Source organism: Musca autumnalis, unplaced genomic scaffold (assembly GCF_047663935.1).
Source record: "Musca autumnalis isolate F117 unplaced genomic scaffold, ASM4766393v1 scaffold_5, whole genome shotgun sequence".
In the NCBI taxonomy this organism is placed as follows: domain Eukaryota; kingdom Metazoa; phylum Arthropoda; class Insecta; order Diptera; family Muscidae; genus Musca; species Musca autumnalis.
Window position 1 is genome coordinate 51,318,640 of NW_027412088.1, and position 19,119 is coordinate 51,337,758.

A 19,119-nucleotide genomic window follows, 5' to 3' on the forward strand; every position below is an offset into this window, starting at 1 on the left:
GATAACAAACTTGTTCAGTGAAAGAGAAATGAGAAGTAGTTGCAAGTACTTGCAAATACTTTTTACTTGCGAAGTTATCGAACAGGCCTGATGTCACACAAACATTAAATCCCAAAAAAAATAAAAAATGGCAAGCATTTGTTCGGCGCAAGTAAGTAAAATACAATATGATACAAACAATCTATACAAAATATCTATTCATTTGTTAGAAAACTACATTATTTGTTTTCAAAATTGAGTGAACAGAAAAGCTGAACGCACAAAAACTTATTGTGGGACAGCCATAATGAGCCAAATACATACGGTCCGTTGTGTGACGCGTTGCGCGTTGAAAACAACAACCACATAAAAAATGTGTAAGTGATGTTAAGTTTGTTCTTGAAGTTTTCATGTGGTTGTTGTAACGCAACGCTCAACGCGCCGTATGTGCAGCGGCCTTAAGCGCTCGGCACATACGGTGCGTTGAACGTCGAGGTACAACAACCACATGAAAAAAGTGTAAGTGATGCCAAACTTTTGCTGGAAAAGTTTGCATCACCGGATGCAGTTTAATCAGTACAAGTGTACAGTGCAAGTGCCGTTGGAGTACATCCCACCAAAAAGTTTGGAGTACATCCCACCAAAAAGTTTGCAAAGTTTGCGAATGCAGTTGAATCACTACAAGTGTACGGTACATTTGCCTTTGGAGTACATCTTTTCCTATGAATTCACTCATGAATTTTACATTTTGCTTCCACAGCACACAGCTAGGATGAACTCGATTTTCGATCCAAATCACAGCTTTTGATGTAGTGTTTTGGATTGAATTTAAAGGCACTCTTCGGATTGCATTTTTAATCAGTCCAAAGATGCAATTAAAATGCAAGCCATTGCGAAATATCCCAACATAAATAAAATGCATTTATTATTTGTGTAAAACAAGAACACAAAGAACTTTATTATATAAACACAAATTAAAAAAAAAGTTTCCATTAAATTCAATCACATTTGAGCTTACTTCCTCCGTTCTCGATTTAATGCAAGCGCATCTGATTTTATTTCATCATCCTAAAGTTGTTTTATGTTGCCTTCCCATCACTAGTTCAGCTTTCGAAATGGACTCCAACTCCACTCCATTAAAAATTACCGCAAAAATGTTCGCAACTTAAGTTGTTATTTCTTTATTTTATAACAAATTCTTCGAAATGTATACACTCTTGTTTATCTTTTGAAGAAATGTGTAGGGATCAACCAACTGTTTTTTTCTGTAGGGATCTCTACAGCAACTGCTTTTAAAATGTATCGAACGGAGTGCATTTTTCATAACTTTGTTGGACTACATCGAAAGATGTTGTGAAATCATAACTCCAATTGCACAACTTCCAATTTTTTTTTTTGCTGGGATCTTATTCTATGAATTCACTTAGTCGATGGTCAGACTAGCACGATTTCAACATGGCGACGTCAAGTTTATAGGCGAGGGGTATGAAGTAGTGAAACCCATGTACATGGTTTTCTGTGTTTGTTATGTTGCCTCTTCTTGTTTTTCGTTGCAAGATTTTTTCTTCCATTTTCTTTCATTTTTATTTTCTCAAGCAAAGGTTAACAACAAAACAGACATAAAAAGATTTAATAAAAACATTTAATTAATGAAATAGTGAAAATTTAACTATTAATATTAATTTAATTATTAATGTTAATTATTTTATGTTGTTTTTTTGTTTATTTGTCTTTTTTTGTTTTTATTGTTATGAGAAACACAACAAACGCGAATGGTAAAATAAAGAGGACACGCAAAAATCTTAAATTTCACGTTAACGTGTGTGGACACTAACGAAACTTGAAAAGAAACTTTACCGAAATTGGTTTCCAGAAACCTTGCTAGTCTGACCATCGACTTATGAATTTTACAAGAGAGCGCGCAGCTAGGATGCACAAAATTCCAAAGCAAGCAAAAATGTACTATTTTATTGAAAATAAAAAAGAAAATGTTTTTCAAAAAACAAAACAATTACCGCCTGTTCATGTATGTCGCACGGAAACCTGTACGAAAGGAAAGCAGTAACTCACTTCCGTCTAAAAATGCGTTCCTGTATTTCGCAAACCATCGTGCGACTGCCGTTATGGCCCCGGCACATACGGTCCGTTGTGCGTCGCGTCACGCGTTAAAAACAACAATCACATGAAAAAAGTGTAAGTGATGCCAAGTTTGTTGTTGAAGTTTTCATGTGGTTGTTGTAACGCGACGCTCAACGCGCCGTATGTGCAGAGGCCTTTACGTATCCTATGCGAAATACTACTAATTTGAATGTACATTTGTACAACTATGTTTATAAGTGAGAGCGAAATGAGAAATGAAAATAAAATCCAAATATACATACAAGCATTGGAATATGTGTGATTTGTTTTGTTTGAAAAATAAAAGCTTTGTTCCTTTACTTTTTTAATGGTAAGGGTGGTAAAAGAGAAAAGTGTCAAAATTGCTCTCTCATGAACATTTTTACCAGAAAAGTAAAGGAACGGAAAATGGTATATCTGGCAGCAAAGTCAAAAAGAAACATAAAAAAATCAATTTTCGTCTTTTATTTCACGGTTTTTAATTTAGTGTTGTCAGTGTTCGACTTTTTCTTCGGTTTTTCGTCCATTTTGTGAAATAATCGTCAAACAAAAGTCGGAAAATCAGATATGCCATTTTCTACCTGCAGAAATTTTGCTGGTAGCCTGTGGTAGAAGAGAAAGCCATTTCCGATCTCTCTCCCCTCTCACTCTCTTAAAAATTTCTTCCAGTTTTGCCACTTTTCGGGGTTAAGGAACGCTTTGCAGGTTAAAAATGGTAACAAATGGGAAAAATGGTAACCTCAGGTAAATAAAGGAACACAGCTAATATGTGTCGGTATTTTGAATTATTTTATTTTATAGATTTCTTCAAAATAATGAATGAAACCGCCATTAAAACGTATCTATAACATTTTTATTTTGTTTCAAGAATGTGTTGCATAAATTTGTTTTCGGTGTTATTCGCGAGTTTGCGTCCTACTCGGCAGCTACAAAGCAAGTGAGTGATTTTGACATTCTCTTTCTATAAGAGACAGTCCTTTCGAAATACATAAACCCAAATTTAATGGAAAAGTGTACGTTTACGTGTTATTTCGTATGGCTTGTCGTTCGCATAGATTTTCGTTTCGAAGGCATTTACATGAACAGAAAATGATTTTTTTTCACTTCCGAAGCGCAAAAAACCTTTCGGTCGACATACATGAACAGGCTGTTACACTTGCTATTTCCACAATAAAACTGTTTTCAATTTGCACAAACATAAATCACCGTATAATTAAAAACAGATGATTGATTGTTTTCACGAGGGAGAAGAGTTCCAAGTGGTTACTAGAAGAAATTTGTCCAGCAAGAATTTGCAAACTCTCAGTAAAACAGCTGTCAAAATGTCTCCCTTCAGCGCTCGGCAGATACGGTGCGTTGTGCGTTGCGGTACAACAACCACATGAAAAAAGTGTAAGTGAAGCCAAGTTTTTTGAAAAACAACAATATGGCTGACGCATTAAAGTTAAACATAATTTAACTGTTTTGGGACAACGCGTGTCACTAAACGGACCGTATGTGCCGAGGGCTTTCGAATCGCTCTCTTTTGCTGGATTTTTGTGTTAACAGACGACTTCCAGCAACAATTGGTACGAATTGTAACACATTTTAGGGTAACCAGAAACACCTATATATAAAAATATGCTGTTATTGTCAAAAAAGGTACGGACGCTCTTCAATAACAAAGACAGGCTTGCAGAATTAAGTGAAAAATATGATGGTAACATACATTTTTTGATGTTTTTGGCGTTTACTAATTTTTATACTTTCTTACCGTCGAAAACCTAAAAAATCGTCATGCAGACCAACTCTGTAGTAGGATTCTCTAAGGTATTTTTTGGTTACCGACAAAAATTGGTAAAATTGAAACGCAAAATTATGAATGAAAAGTACAAATGAAAGTTGTCAACACTATTGCTATCGGTAGTACTTAGCGACTACTTTATTTTGGTTGCTAACTTGCCGACAAATTTCGTTTATTAATGCCCGTAATTTCTACGCGTAATTATCTATGAGTTCATAGATATCTCCCGTGTAAGCAAAATTTTATAATTTCAACTCATAGGTAACGTTACCGGGCCAAAAACGGTTGTGTTACTTACACCAAGGATTTTACCTGGTTGATCGTTGCCAATGTGTTAACAGATGTAAAACACTTTTATGTGGCAATGATTTTGCGAAATCATGAATGAAAATCACCAATGTTACCATATGATTTCAAAAATTACACCTCTCGGTAAATGACACCTAGAAATTACCAAAGGCGTAGGTAAAGATAACTAATAGGTAGCTACCTACCCGGTTACCTAGACTTTGAAATTACGGGCATAACGAAATTATGTATAAGCAGTAGTCATGGCACAATAATAAAGGTACAACGCCAAAAACAGCTGATCATCATTGGTCTGTTCCTTTACTTTGAAAAATGGTAACAGTGGCAAAAAATGGTAAAAGTGGTGAGCTGCTATCATATAAATTGTATGCTTTTTTAAGTAAGGAAACACTTTGCGGGTAAAAACTGGTAACCTCTGGCACGTAAAGGAACACGACTCATATTAGTTGTCAAAATGCTTTATTGTGAATAAAATCACATACAAAATGTAAATAAGCAATTCACAGTAATGCATTATTGTGATCAAATTCAACGTTTAGTATGATGCCATGTAACACCTTCTTATTCCACCATGCCAGTAGTATCGAGAAATGTTGATTAATTAATGTCATTTTCTTTATGTTGTTGGGGAAATTACAACAAAAATTATGTTGTTACAAAGGGATTTGACACTTCCTATTCGAACAGCTGGTGTGACACCACTACCTATTCAATATGCCTTGGTCCGTATTTAATGTTATATTTCCACAATGTAGACTCAGACTCCGACTCCAGCAAAATTTCTCGACTCCGACACCCTGGTTTTTACAAAGCCACTTGCAAATGAAAAATATTCAAATATTCCACGTTGTATGTATGAGAAATCTGCATATGAAATTATTTTGCAAAAAATATACATAGGTACATTAATAATTCCATACTTTTAATAGTTGGGACAACTTTAGAAAAAAACTGCTTTGAAAATAATCAGTTCGAAGTGGTCATCGGGCCAAGACGGTTGTATAAATCGCAATAAAAATTCGCGTAGATAACCAACGGGATACAAGTAAATATTAAAAGGATTACCAAAATTAAAGTTATAAATAAAAAACAAAGGCAAGTGTACAAAAATAATAATTAATAACACATTATTAAAAATATGTTATGAAAGTATAAAGGATATAAAAAATTAAAGTAAAAAACAGAAAAGTACATATTGCCTAAAGGATATGCTACCTTTCTGTGAACTTATTACGAATTAAATTTTTTATCGCTTTTCATGCTTTAAACCAGGCGAAAAGGCACATAAGAAATCCGAAATCAGCAATAATAGTGTAATTTTATTTATTTATTTGGTTAGGAATATTTCCCCAAGTACCAAAAGGACAATAATCGTGGATTTCTTAAGAATATTTCTAACGAAGTATGAAATCAATATACAAACTATCATTTATTTCAAACTGCAACTTATGGCTTGTTGTTATGAAAACAAACTTAATATTAATAAGCTTACAAGAAAAAAAACCTACCTAAGAATGTGGAATAAATAATTGACCTTCTCGTCGAAAAAGAAATACAGTCGAAATCACTTATAGCGCATTCGTTTATAACGACATATCGGTTATAACGACGACACATTTTAAACTGTTCAGTAGTGGAATTCTGTAACTCATTTTTTGAGTTACCGACAAATATCGGTAGAATTAAAATTGTTATAATTTCTATAGTTTCGGATCTCGCCACAGATCATCATCTTGTTTCTTGTTTTTTCAATACTGATGAGGATGTGTGGCGAGATCCGAAGCTATAGTTTTCCCTGCCTTACCCCTTGGTAAACATCGCTAATTTTCCCACTAATAAATTAAAGTTGTATTAATAAAATATTAAAACAACGACTATGGGATTAAGCCTGACTATTTTGAAAAGCAAAATAGAAGTCGTCATCCCAAATAAAAACGCCAACCCCTGAAAAAATTTCATAAAAAAAGGGAAATATTTCCCCCTTTTTTGGCAAAAATTGATACTGACATGGTGGAATAAGAAGGTGTTATATGGCGTTTAGATTATAGTTTTTTGCAGGGTTAACCTTCTTTATGAGGATTTATTTGAAGTATACTCAATGGAAATGACATTTGAAACCCAGACCCACTGGGTTAACCTTGTTATATGTAAACGGCCTATAACATCAAATCATACAAAACGTCAAATTTGCTCACAATAATGCATTACGGTGAATTGCTTGTTTACATTTTGTATGTGATTTTATTCACAATAATGCATTTTGACAACTGATATGAAGATCAGCTGTTTTTGCCGCTATACCTTATTATTGTGCCATGGATACTGATATTTGGTTTGTTCCAGAACTGCAAGAATCTACTAATTTTTACTATTTTTTCCGATAACATAAAGGAAAAAATGTTATCGTAGTAAAAAATAGTAGCTTCTTGCAGGTTCTGGAACAGAGCAATTTTCATGATATATAATATAAGCTTTGTTCCCGTACATTTTAATAGTAAAACTCGTAAACAAGAGAAATATTAGCTTCGTTCCAGAACTAAAAAGTTTTTACACATTTAACACATTTTGCACATTTTTACCCGAAATGCGTTCCCGTACAACAAAAATGTTGCAAAATGTTCACTTCTCTTTGAACAAAAATGGCGCTGAATAGCTTTCTCTTTAGAAACTTTTTACACGACAAATTTGGGCGAGCAAAAATGTGCAACATGTTTGCCGGCTTCGGATTGGCTGACACGTCGACTTTGACATTTGTTCCAGTTTTTATGACGTTTCTGCCATTTTTCCGTTCCCGTACAGTTTGGAAAAATGTGTATGTGGAACTCATTTTCGACGGTTTTCTCTTTTGACATTTTTACCATTAAAAAAGTACTGGAACGAAGCTATTGCTTTCACACAAAAGTTTTTTTCAAAAAGTTCGGGAACGCAAAAATGGAAAAAACGTCCAAAAAGCTGGAACAAATGTCAAAGTCAACGTACCAGCCAATCAGACGCCGGCAACCATGTTACTATTTTTTACACGCTCAAATTTGTCCAGTAATGCCCGTAATTTCAACGTCTGGGTAAACGGTTAGGTAGCTACCTATTAGTTATCTTTACCTACGCGTTTGGTAATTTCTACATGCCATTTACCGAGGCGTGTAAATTTTAGCTTTGTTCATTTACTTATTTAATGGTAAGGGTGGTAAAAGAGAAAAGTGTCAAAATTGCTCAAAATTGCTCTCTCATGAACATTTTTACCAGAAAAGTAAAGGAACGGAAAATGGTAGGTCTGGCAGCAATGTCGAAAAGAAACATAAAAAATCAATTTTCGTATTTTATTTCACAGTTTTTAATTTAGTTTTATCAGCGTTCGACTTTTTCTTCTGTCCATTTTCTTTTTCATTGTGAAATAATCGTCAAACAAAAGTCGAAAAATCAGTTCTGCCATTTTTTACCTGCAGAAATTTTGCTGGTAGCCTGTGGTAGAAGAGAAAGCCATTTTCGCTCTCTCTCCACTCTCAATCTCCTAAAAATTGCTTCCAGTTTTGCCACTTTTCGGGGTTAAGGAACGCTTTGCAAGTTAAAAATGGTAACAAATGGTAAAAATGGTAACCTCAGGTAAGTAAAGGAACACAGCTTTTCATGTGGTAATATTGGTGATTTTCATTCATGATTTCGCAAAATCATTGCCACATAGAAGTGTTTTACAATTTTTAACACATTGGCAACGACTAACCAGGTAAAATCCTTGGTGTAAGTAACACGGCCGTTTTTGACTCGGTAACGTTACCTATGCGTTGAAATTATAAAATGTTGCTTACACGGGAGATATCTGTGAAGTTTTTAAAGAAAGCGTCATTCAGCGCCATTTTTGTTTAAAGAGAAATCAACATTTTACAACTTTTTGTGTACGGGAACGGGATTTAGGTGAAATGTGTAAAAGTCGTAAAAATTGTAAAAACTTTTTAGTTCTGGAACAAAGCTATATATAGGGTCTTCATTTCATTAGTGAATAAACACAGATTAAGTGTAACTTTAACCCTAAAACGTGTTGTTATTTTTTGCATATTCCTGGCGTTTACATACAATTTACTGATGTGATGTATTCTGAGACATATAGTAAAATTTTATGACGACAAATTTTGTAGAATATTTTGAACAGATACGATCGCATTCGAAAGGAGATTTTAAACGATTTTGAAAATAGGGACCAAAAAGACACACCCAAGTTACATTGGGTGAGTTTACTTGCGGCAATTGTCATTTTGTAGGAGAGAGAGGTGAGGCATATGGTAACCCTTTGCCTCTCAGCACCCTCTCTCACCTACAAACTGACAATTGCCGCAAGTAAACTCGCCTAATGTAAATTGGGACTAAAATGCATGGTAGAACAAAGAAGGTAGAGTAAATACTACAACAAATACAACTAGACATCAACCACATAGAAATTTGTATTTGTTTGTAATGTTAGTGTCACCGGTACATGTAAACAAAAAAGGAAATGTTCATAAATTATTGGAATTTATAAAACTAACATTTTTCACTTTTGATTGAATATTTTGAAAAACATGAATGAAAATTCGTTACATTTTCAATTTGAAAGTATCCACATTATTCCACTAAATGGATAACTTCTCACAGAAAGTATAATTCTTGGAAAAATATTTTGGGGTCGCTATAAATTCATTGAAAAAAGGGAAGCTGTTTCAAACTTTTGTTTTTGAAATCAAAGAAACACATGTTTATTAGGGTTTTTTTTCCAAATTTAACAAAATACCACACATATTAACAAATATTGTACCGCTTCTATAAGCGGTGTTAAGCTTACCCAGGTAGATGCATCAGCACATTTGATCGAATTTGAAACGTCGAAAGAAGTTGTTGTAAATTGAATTTGTCTCAAAAACATACGGCAAATTACAAACTTATTGGTTAATATTGAAAATGTTGCTAATGCTAACTAATGAGCAAATAAAGAATTGTTTTTTCGTTTAGACATCGTAAATATTAAGCTGGGTACACATTGTCAGTTTTGAATGACAGCAGTTGTATACGAGGATTTATAACAAATCCGCTCAATACGAGGATTTATTTTTGTATGGTAAATCTGGTGGATTATGGCTGGATGTAGCGAATAAAACCTGATAATGTGCTAAATCCGGCTAAGGAAGTCATATCTAAATGATCTATTATAGTGTGCGGCACGTTGTTCGGACATGGAAAAGTTACATAACATTGATATGAAGAAGTCTTTACGGGCAATAGTTTTTTCTGAATGATATATTTTTTTCTCAAAAAATATATTTTCCTAATGTACATCGAAAATAGAAATAAAAATATAAAATATCGTATGGAATTTGACACTAACATTACAGCCCAGTTCAATCAGCTGGGTATTGCTGTTACCTTATATTGTACTACCATGCCTAAAATGCAAGGATTCCAAGATATGTTGACTCGAAAACTATAAATGGGCGGAACTTGCTCCGCCTACTTAGGTTATTTCCCGACGTAAACTTTAAAAACGCCGATACACGTGTCTCATATTTTTAGCTCTACTTTCATAATGTGTTCAGTTTTCTTTGTTATTTTTTGTTGTCGCACAGTGTTATTTAAAAGACCATACCCTGATGGTCCTTGAGAAAATATTATTAAAAAATCCACGCTTATTGCCCTGATGCTCCTTGAGAAAATATTATTTAAAAAATCCACGCTTATTGCGCTGATTCTCCTTGAGAAAATATTATTAAAAATCCACGCTTATTCACGGAAAGGGAATTACGTTAGCTCTGTTCCAGTATTTTTTTATGGTAAAATGTGCAAAAGAGGGAATTGTCAAAAATTTGTTCAACGCGCACATTTTTCCAAAGGGCAGAAACGTCAAAAAATCTCGAACAAATGTCAAAGTCGGCGTGTCAGCCGATCAGAAGCCGGCAAACATGTTGCACATGTTTGCTCGCTCAAATTTGCCGTGTAAAAAGTTTCTAAAGAGAAAGCTTTTTTACGCCATTTTCGTTCAAAGAGAAGTGAACATTTTGCAACTTTTTGGTGTACGGGAACGCATTTCGGGAAAAAATGTGCAAAATGTGTTAAACGTGTAAAAACTTTTTAGTTCTGGAACAAACAATGTCACTTTGGCAGTTTTGTTGTGATGTGTGTTTACTTTTTATTTTTAAAGTTTTTAAAATTTTAAAACAACAAATCTGTGATTAAGCTGGGTCTTACTTTAAAAATAAAAAGTAAACACACATCACAACAAAACTGCCAAAGTGAATCTTTCATTATTTGCTCTATTCCAGAACCTGCAAGAAGCTACTATTTTTTACTAATTTAACTGCTCTGTTCCAGAACCTGCAAGGAGCTACTATTTTTTACTACGATAACATTTTTTCCTTTATGTTATCCGAGAAAATAAAAAAAATTAGTAGATTCTTGTAGTTCGGGAACAGACCAAATATTTTTTCTTTTATGTTATCGAAAAAAATAGTAACAATTAGTATACACGGTGCTCTTGAATCAAATTTAAATGGAAGGTGCTTACACCTGAGAATTCTTTGTGGATTCTGAAACTACAATTTTCATAGATGAGAAAAATCAAAAAACTAAAAAAATCGTCCGAGCGCTTTTTAAATAAATCGCGATTCAAGTTGACATTTTTAAGGGTTGTTTAGGTTTTCACGATTTTTCTTAGAAACCGCAAGTCCTATCAAAATGGGCAAAAGAAAATGTTGTAGCTATCAAAATTCTCTTTCATAGCTGTGAGATTTTCTCAGGTCCCACGCTGATAAGACTTGCCGTATTCAAGCAAAATCGCGAAACCCTAACAAAAACAACCTAAAAATGTAAACTGAGGTTCTCTATCTCAAAAATGGTACAGCCTATGAACAAATCATAAACGTCAATCCTGTAGAGAATTTTCACAGCTACAACATTTTCTTTAGCTCCATATCGATTGGACTTGCGGTTTCCAAGCAAAATCGTGAAAACCAAAAAAACACCTAAAAATGTGAATTTTGACCGCGATTTATTTAAAAATCCCTACAGCGATTTTTTCTTGTTTTTGTATTTTTCTAATCTATGAACATTGCTGTTTCAGAATTCACAAAAACTTCCCCGGTGTAAGCGGTTTTCATTAAAAGTTAGTTAACGCGCACCCTTCATGACATTGTTTTATAAGGGGGCGATACAGTCAGTGCATTGTCCCAATTTGACTTCAATATCTCAAAAATGTTAAAACCTGCGAAAGTACCGTAAATGTCAATCCTGTAGAGAATTTTCATAGCTACAACATTTTCTTCAATCTCATTTTGATAGGACTTGCGGTTTCTAAGAAAAATCGTGAAAACCTACACCACCCCTAAAAATGTCAACTTGAATCGCGATTTATTTAAAAAGCGCTCCGGCGATTTTTTTAGTTTTTTGTCATCTATGAACATTGTAGTTTCAGAATCCACAAAGAATTCTCAGGTGTAAGCACCTTCCATTTAAATTTGATTCAAGAGCACCGTGTATACTATTGCTCTGTTCAAGAACCTGCAAGAATCTACTATTATTTACTACGATAACAATTTTTCCTTTATGTTTTCGGAAATAATAGTAAAAATTAGTCGATTCTTGCAGTTCTGGAACAGACCATATGTTTACATTTACGAAATCCACTCGATTTCATTTGTCAATTCCTTTGTGTATACGTCAAATGAAAACTCATCTGATATCGATTGGATTTCATTTGACGTTTGAGCAATGGAATTGACAGTTGAAATCGTGTGGATTTTCTTGCAGTACTGGAACAGACCAATAGTTTCATAGTATTTATGCAAGGCATATTCATATAAGGTAAATGCATGAATTACAACAACTAACAAATTTACAAAAACAACATTGTTGTTATTGAAAATTAATTGTCAAAGATAAATATTGAATATTAGGGTCGTTCCAAGAATTTGTTCAGGAAAAACATAAATACATTTTGAAAATCCTCTAAAATAGAAAAAATTGAATCAAAATGTATTTATAAAGCGTTTGGAAATGTCGTAGATCATTGTTATTACACGTTTACGGTGAAAAGAAGAATTTTATGGTAGCAAATTTCGAAGTTTAAAATTTCATGAGTAGACCCTATTACATTTTGAAAACTAAATTTACAAAAAAAGTAAGAATACAGCTGATTGTCACTTCTACCTTGTATAAATGTGCCTTGGTATTTATGTGAATGTTTCATAGCAATAACAGTTGCAGTTCTTCCAAAAAAAAGCCCTACATTTTTAAATTTTGTATTTTGTCTGTCATATGGTCTGTTCCAGAACTGCAAGCATCTACTAATTTTTACTATTTTTTCCGATAACATAAAGGAAAAATTGTTATCGTAGTAAAAATAGTGGATTCTTGCAGGTTCTGGAACACACATATAAGCTTTGTTCCCGTACTTTTTAATAGTAAAACTCGTAAAAGAGAGAACGAAAAAAACGTCAAAAAAGCTGGAACAAATGTCAAAGTCGGCGTACCAACCAATCAGACGCCGGCATCCATGTTACTATAGCTTCGTTCCCGTACTTTTTAATGGCAAAACTCGTAAAAGAGAGAACTGCAAAAAATTTGTTCTCACACACAAGTTCTTTGAAATAGTTCGGGAACGGAAAAATGGAAAATACGTCAAAAAAAATTGGAACAAATGTCAAAGTCGGCGTATCAGCCAATCAGACGCCGGCAACCATGTTACTATTTTTTTACTCGCCCAAATTTGTCGTGTAAGACCAAAACTTAAAACTCGACGCCTGACGTGTGCGTACAAAAATACAAAAACAAAATACATGTATTTCAAATTGAAAACAAAAACAAATACATGTATTTTGTTTTTGTATTTTTGTACGCACACGTCAGGCGTCGAGTTTTAAGTTTTGGTCTAAAAAGTTTTTAAAGAGAGCGTCGTTCAGCGCCATTTTTGTTTAAAGAGAAGTGAACATTTTACAACTTTTTTGTGTACGGGAACACTTTTTCGAGTAAAATGTGTAAAAGTCGTAAAAATTGTAAAAACTTTTTAGTTCTGGAACACAGCTTATTTTTACACGCTCAAATTTGTCGAGTACAAAGTTTTTAAAGAGAGCGTCATTCATCGCCATTTTTGTTTAAAGAGAAGTGGACATTTTACAACTTTTTTTGTGTACGGGAACGGGTTAACGGGTAAAATGTGTAAATTGTAAAAACTTTTTAGTTCTGGAACAAAGCTATAATTAATTAATTTCGATAAAAGTTCTCATTTGTTAGAGATGGGACATGTTTTATCGTTGTTCGGAGAGTATTTCTACTTGAACGACGTAGAAAAATCGTGAAAAATGAAGAAACTAATTATTTTTATTTAATGAAACTTTTCATTTATTCAATGAAATTCTACATTGGTTCAAAATCAATGAAGCCTTTTTCTTTCAGTGTTGCCCTGGCGATTTTTGAGTAAATATTCTTAAAAAATCCACGATAAGTGTCCTGATGTTCCTTGAGAAAATTTTTTTTAAAAAAATCCTACGATTATTACTCTGATGATCTTTAAAAAAACATTTTATAAAAATCCACATTGAATAAATACTATTAAAAATCCACGATTGTTAGTTGTAAAAGAGAAAAGAAGCGGACGTTTAAACTTAGTGAGGGCTTGAAAGATAGTAATTGTTAATGGTATAATATTTTACTTAAGAACTACTCATGCAGCTCTTATCTATTCTAATAATGAATAGAGAACATTGCTACGAGGCCTTACCAAACTTTCAAGTACTTGGGCCAAAATTCACAGATTTAGTTCTGCAATACTTGACATGTTGCTTATCTATGCTTTCATTCATATGTTTTCTTCCTATAGATTGTCATTGAAAACCTCTCAAAATGGACATTTCTGATTTTTACAATAATCGCGAAATATTCATTACTGGTGGAACTGGTAAGTGAGGAAGAAGATCTACATACATACATAAATAAAGAATCAGGTATAAACTAACATTAATTTTACTTTTTAGGTTATCTTGGTAAAAGTCTATTTGAAAAGTTGTTGCGCGATTGTCCGGGCATTAAGACCATATATATGCTTATACGACCGAAGAGGGGCAAAACTGCCTTGGAACGCTTAGAAGATTTCAAAAAAGATGTTGTCTTTGAACGTGTTCGCCGTGAACGGCCAAATATTTTTGAAAAAGTTGTGCCAATATTTGGAGATTGTCAACATTTAGGTTTGGCAATGAGTCAAGAGGATTTGGAACGTTTGAAAAATGTTAGCATAATATTTCATGAAGCCGCCTTTGTTCGGTAAGTTTGAGGAAGTTATGTAGACACAGCTATTAATGTGCTTCATCATGATCATATTTATAACGTCTTTAGATTCGATAATGATTTACGCAGTTCCATACTCATGAATACCAGGGGAACTTTTGAATTGGTCAAAATTGCCCAAACACTGAAACAATTAATTGCCTTTGTACATTGCTCAACGGCATATATTTATCCTCTTGATAATGTTATAGAGGAAAAGGTAAGAGGTCGCATATGTTTTTTTTTTCTTTTTTAACTTTTAACATTTAAATATTCTATTTTCAAGATCTATAATTTGCCCAATGACTGGCGTAAAGCAATACAAATAGCTGAAACGTATGATGCAGAAACACTGGAAGTCCTAAGATTAAAGTGAGTTGTTTTTGAAAAGATTTGAAAATTTTGTTTACTTAATAGCCAAAATTCTCAAAGGGAAGTGAGCCAATTGGCAAAATCATTTCAAATTCCACTCAACGTTTCCGTGCCTTTCTTTTCCAGATATACAAACTTTTATCCAAATGCATACAGCTTTACCAAAAATCTGGGTGAACAAGTTATTGCGGACCATTCTCATTTACTGCCTATGACAATTGTAAGGCCAGCAATTGGTGTGTATTCAATTACAATTTAATTAAAAAAATATTTTTCCAAATAATCACATGTTTTGTTCTGAAATATACAACAGTTGCTCCGGCTTACCTTGAACCCGAACCCGGTTATTTGGAGAATTTAAATGGACCCATGGGTATTCTGGCAGTTAAAATGATGGGCGTTTCCCAAATGACATATATGAATCCAAATTTAAATTTAGCGCTTATGCCGGTCGATATGGTAACTTGTTGTACAATTGTAAGTGGTTGTCGTCGCGGATTGGAAACATTAAGGTGGGAAATGTAAACAATATGTACTTTTAATAAGTTGACTTGTTCCAGAACAGAACATGCAAGAGTCTATTTTGAAAATTTTACATTTTTTTTCTTTGTAACGCAGTAAATCCAAAAATGTCCCATACAATTTACGCATTCAAACTATTGCCCCGGGATATTTAGTTAAATATTCAATTGAAGAGATTACCAAGAAAATGATCGTATTAGCTAGAGAGAATCCCATGGAGAACACAGTGTGGGCACCCTCAGCAGGAATGACTTCGTGCATGTATTACTATTTACTTTGGGTATTTTTGTTTCACATACCGATGGGCATATTTTATGATACCCTATTAAAACTCCAGAAAAAGGAACCCATGTATGTATTGAAACATTATGTTTAAGGGCAAAACCTATAACTCTGCGTATTGCGTGTGCGGTCAAAAATACAAAAACAAAACACATGTGTTTAAATTTGAAATACATGTACTTTGTTTTTGTATTTTTCTACGCACACGCAGCACGCAGAGTTATAGGTTATGCCCTAAAGAAAAAAAATTAACCAGGACCTAATATTTTTTCTTCTAGGCTTCTAAAAACAACCCGACGGATTATCTACACTCTCCGAACAATAGGAAGATTTTCTAAACAATATTATGAACTAAACAATGATGGAATGTGGGAACTATATGATTTTTCAAAGCAGCATGATGAGAAGTAAGTATACATGTGTATGTACATACATTAGGGTTATAAATTTTTGACATTTTTTCTCAAAAATGATTTACTGTGGTGAGAATGAATAAACTTTTGCCTATTAATATCTAAAATAACATTCATTCCATTTTATTATAAAAAAAGGTTTCGCACAAAACACTTTGAAATTGGTTTTTTTTTTCAAAAAATTCTATGAAATGAAAAAAAAAAAATATTTTCTGTTGCACGAAAGAATGACCTCATGGCACAAAAATAAATGTAAAGTCATTAGAAAAATCTGATATGGCAACGCTTGCAGTTTTGCAACTCAATTGTCAATTTTCAATTCACATGAAGCATGGCACAATTACACAGGTAGTGGCATCGTAAAATTCTGAATACGTTATGTCAAAACATTCTTTATGTTGTTGGGAAAATTACAACAAAAATATTTTTTTTTATAAAGGGATTTGACTTTTCATATTCGATCAGCTGTTGTGATACCACTACCTTGGTAATTGTGCCATGATTCACATTAAAAACATTCCATAAATTTGTACGTACGACAAGAGGCAAATTTTTTATGATATTTGAAAAATGATAGTTTTTAATAATTCAAACTTGATGTGGATAATTCTTCGTTAATTTGCAGATAAACACTAGGATTACATACATATATATTTTTTGCAGATAAATCAATATCATTGCATAACCTTCAAATTAACTTGCAAAAATGAGAATAGTTTGCGATAAATGTGATGCAGGACACATCTCTGAAATATATGTTATATCTTTCAACTACTAGTCATTTACACACGATCAGTTTTGACTGCCAGTTTTGCTAAAATAATCGAATGCTTGCCAGTGTGACCCTTCATTTTTGTCAGTCATCAGTAGACAGCGGAATTGTTTGCAACCCCTATTTTTGGTCCGATTCATGTCAAATTTTGGTACTGGGCATAGTTTGCAATCGAAAAATATGGCATGCAAAATTATGCAAAATGCATAAATTTTTGCATTTGCACAATTTATGCATTTTAAATATTTGCTCTGTTCCAGAACCTGCAGGAAGCTACTATTTTTTACTACGATAGCATTTTTCCCTTTATGTTATCGGAAAATATAGTAAAAATTAGTAGATTCTTGCAGTTCTGGAACAGACCAATTTTCTTATGCAACAAATATTTCAATAATAGGTACAAAAATGTTTGTGTGTACAATTTTTCTGTTTAAAATTCGCTTCAGACAAGTCAATAAAATAGAGAAATGTATAATCACAGCCACAGCCTCATGGTAGAATAAGAAAAGGTAGCAGCAATACACAGCTGACTGAACTGGGTTGTAACGTTAGTGTCAAATTTCATATGACATTTTATACATTTATTTCTATTTCGATGTACATTAGGGACATATATTTTTTGAGAAAAAAATATATCATTCGGAAAAAAAACATTTCCCAGAAAGACTTCTTCATATCAATGATATGTAACCTCCTCCAAGTTCGAACGATAAGCCGCGCAGTAAATCCCCGCTTGTAGAGGCGATACAACGTTTGTTAATATGTGAGGTATTTTGTTAAAATGTAAAAAAATAAAGCCCTAATAAACATGTGCTAATTTTAAAACAAAACATTGAAACAGCTTCTCCTTTTTCTATGAATTTCCAGTGACCCCAAACTTTTCTGCAAGAATTCTACTTTCTGCGAGAATTTATGCATTTAGCGGAATGATGTGGAAACATAAACATTGAAAATGTAACGAATTTTCATTCATGTTTTCCAAAATATTGAACCAAATGTGAAAAATTATTAGTTTTTTAAATTCCAATAATTTATACACATTTCCTTGTTTTGTTTACAAATACAACTGGCAGTAACGTTACAAACGAAAACAAATTCCTTTGTGGTTGTTGTTCGAGTTGTATTTGTTGTAGTATTAACTTTACCTTGTATTTGTTCTACCATGCCACAGCCTTCTAAATACCGAAAATCGGGAGGTATCGTTCCATTAGGGGCTATATGAAGGCCTGAACCTAAACCGACAAATTTTAGGTGGAAACATGAGCTGTGTTCGTTTACTTGCAAGAATCTTCAAGTTTTACCACTTTTTACTCGAAAAGAGTTCCTTTACTTTCGATACAATACAATTCATATGGGAACAGTTTACAACTTTTACTACTTTTGCCGGTTCTACCATTTTCAAAAGTAAAGGAACAGAGCAATGGTGTAATAATAGTTGTGTCTTTTTACTTTTTCGGTAATAATTATTCAGTAACTTCCTTTTAGAGAGTAAGAGAGATTTTACTCTTTGATACGAAAATAGAGAAAAAAGTAAAAAAAACAGCATTTAGTAAACTTTAGCAAGATAACAGTTGATAACCAAAACAAAAACATTGGCGCCAATGCATGAACGAACAAATAACTCCAAAGCAATGAAAAAGTTCTTCAATTTTAAGCAAAATAAATAGAAAATAATTAATATATTAATAAAATAATCAATAAATAAACCTGAGTCGTAATATTTATAGTATTTTTCCACAAAAAATAAGATAAACATTGAGCAGCTGGCCATTTGCAGATGATTAAAAAACAGCTGATCGAACTAGCTAAAGGTTGCTGGGAAAAATTCTTTCAGCAACTTTTAGCAATTTCTCAGCAAACAACTGTCAAACTTGTTCTCTCACTTCGCTCTCTTTTACTGAACTTTTGTGTAAAAAGACAGCATTTAGTAACATTTCGTAATAATTATTACAAATTATCACGTAAAAAGACACACCTAATATGTGTGTTCGTTTACTCAAAACTTGTACAAATTGTTACTGGATGTTGTTCGTTTACTCTGCAGTACAATGCAAAATATCTTAGTCGATTACAAGAAGTTACTGGACTTGTACACATTTGTACAAATTGTTGAGTAAACGAACACACCTAATATAACGATAACTTCGCAAGTGAAAAGTACTTGCAAGTACTCTGCAAGTTCTCAGTAACGTCTCTCCACCAATTTTACTCTCTCGAAGCTAAAAATTTGCAGATTGTTATCGAACAGCAATTTGTAAAAACTTGCAAGAAGTCAGGTGATTTGAAGAAGAAGA

The 19,119-nt window shown here is 33.2% G+C and overlaps 1 protein-coding gene across 2 annotated transcripts in view; it reads left to right on the plus strand.

Moving 5' to 3' along the window:
- LOC141387396 (putative fatty acyl-CoA reductase CG8306) overlaps positions 1-19,119 on the plus strand; it is a 50,097-nt gene that overhangs the window by 22,533 nt on the left and 8,445 nt on the right. Inside the window, exons 1-9 of one of the 2 annotated variants that reach the window (XM_073957021.1) lie at positions 5,118-5,284; positions 14,022-14,099; positions 14,176-14,461; positions 14,534-14,684; positions 14,751-14,836; positions 14,963-15,072; positions 15,150-15,348; positions 15,455-15,709; positions 15,919-16,047. In XM_073957021.1, the coding sequence (XP_073813122.1) occupies positions 14,045-14,099; positions 14,176-14,461; positions 14,534-14,684; positions 14,751-14,836; positions 14,963-15,072; positions 15,150-15,348; positions 15,455-15,709; positions 15,919-16,047 (1,271 nt within the window). In that variant the 5' untranslated portion in view covers positions 5,118-5,284; positions 14,022-14,044. Of the gene's footprint in view, positions 1-5,117; positions 5,285-14,019; positions 14,100-14,175; positions 14,462-14,533; positions 14,685-14,750; positions 14,837-14,962; positions 15,073-15,149; positions 15,349-15,454; positions 15,710-15,918; positions 16,048-19,119 lie in introns of those variants that run through there. The other variant, XM_073957022.1, reaches the window with a different exon arrangement.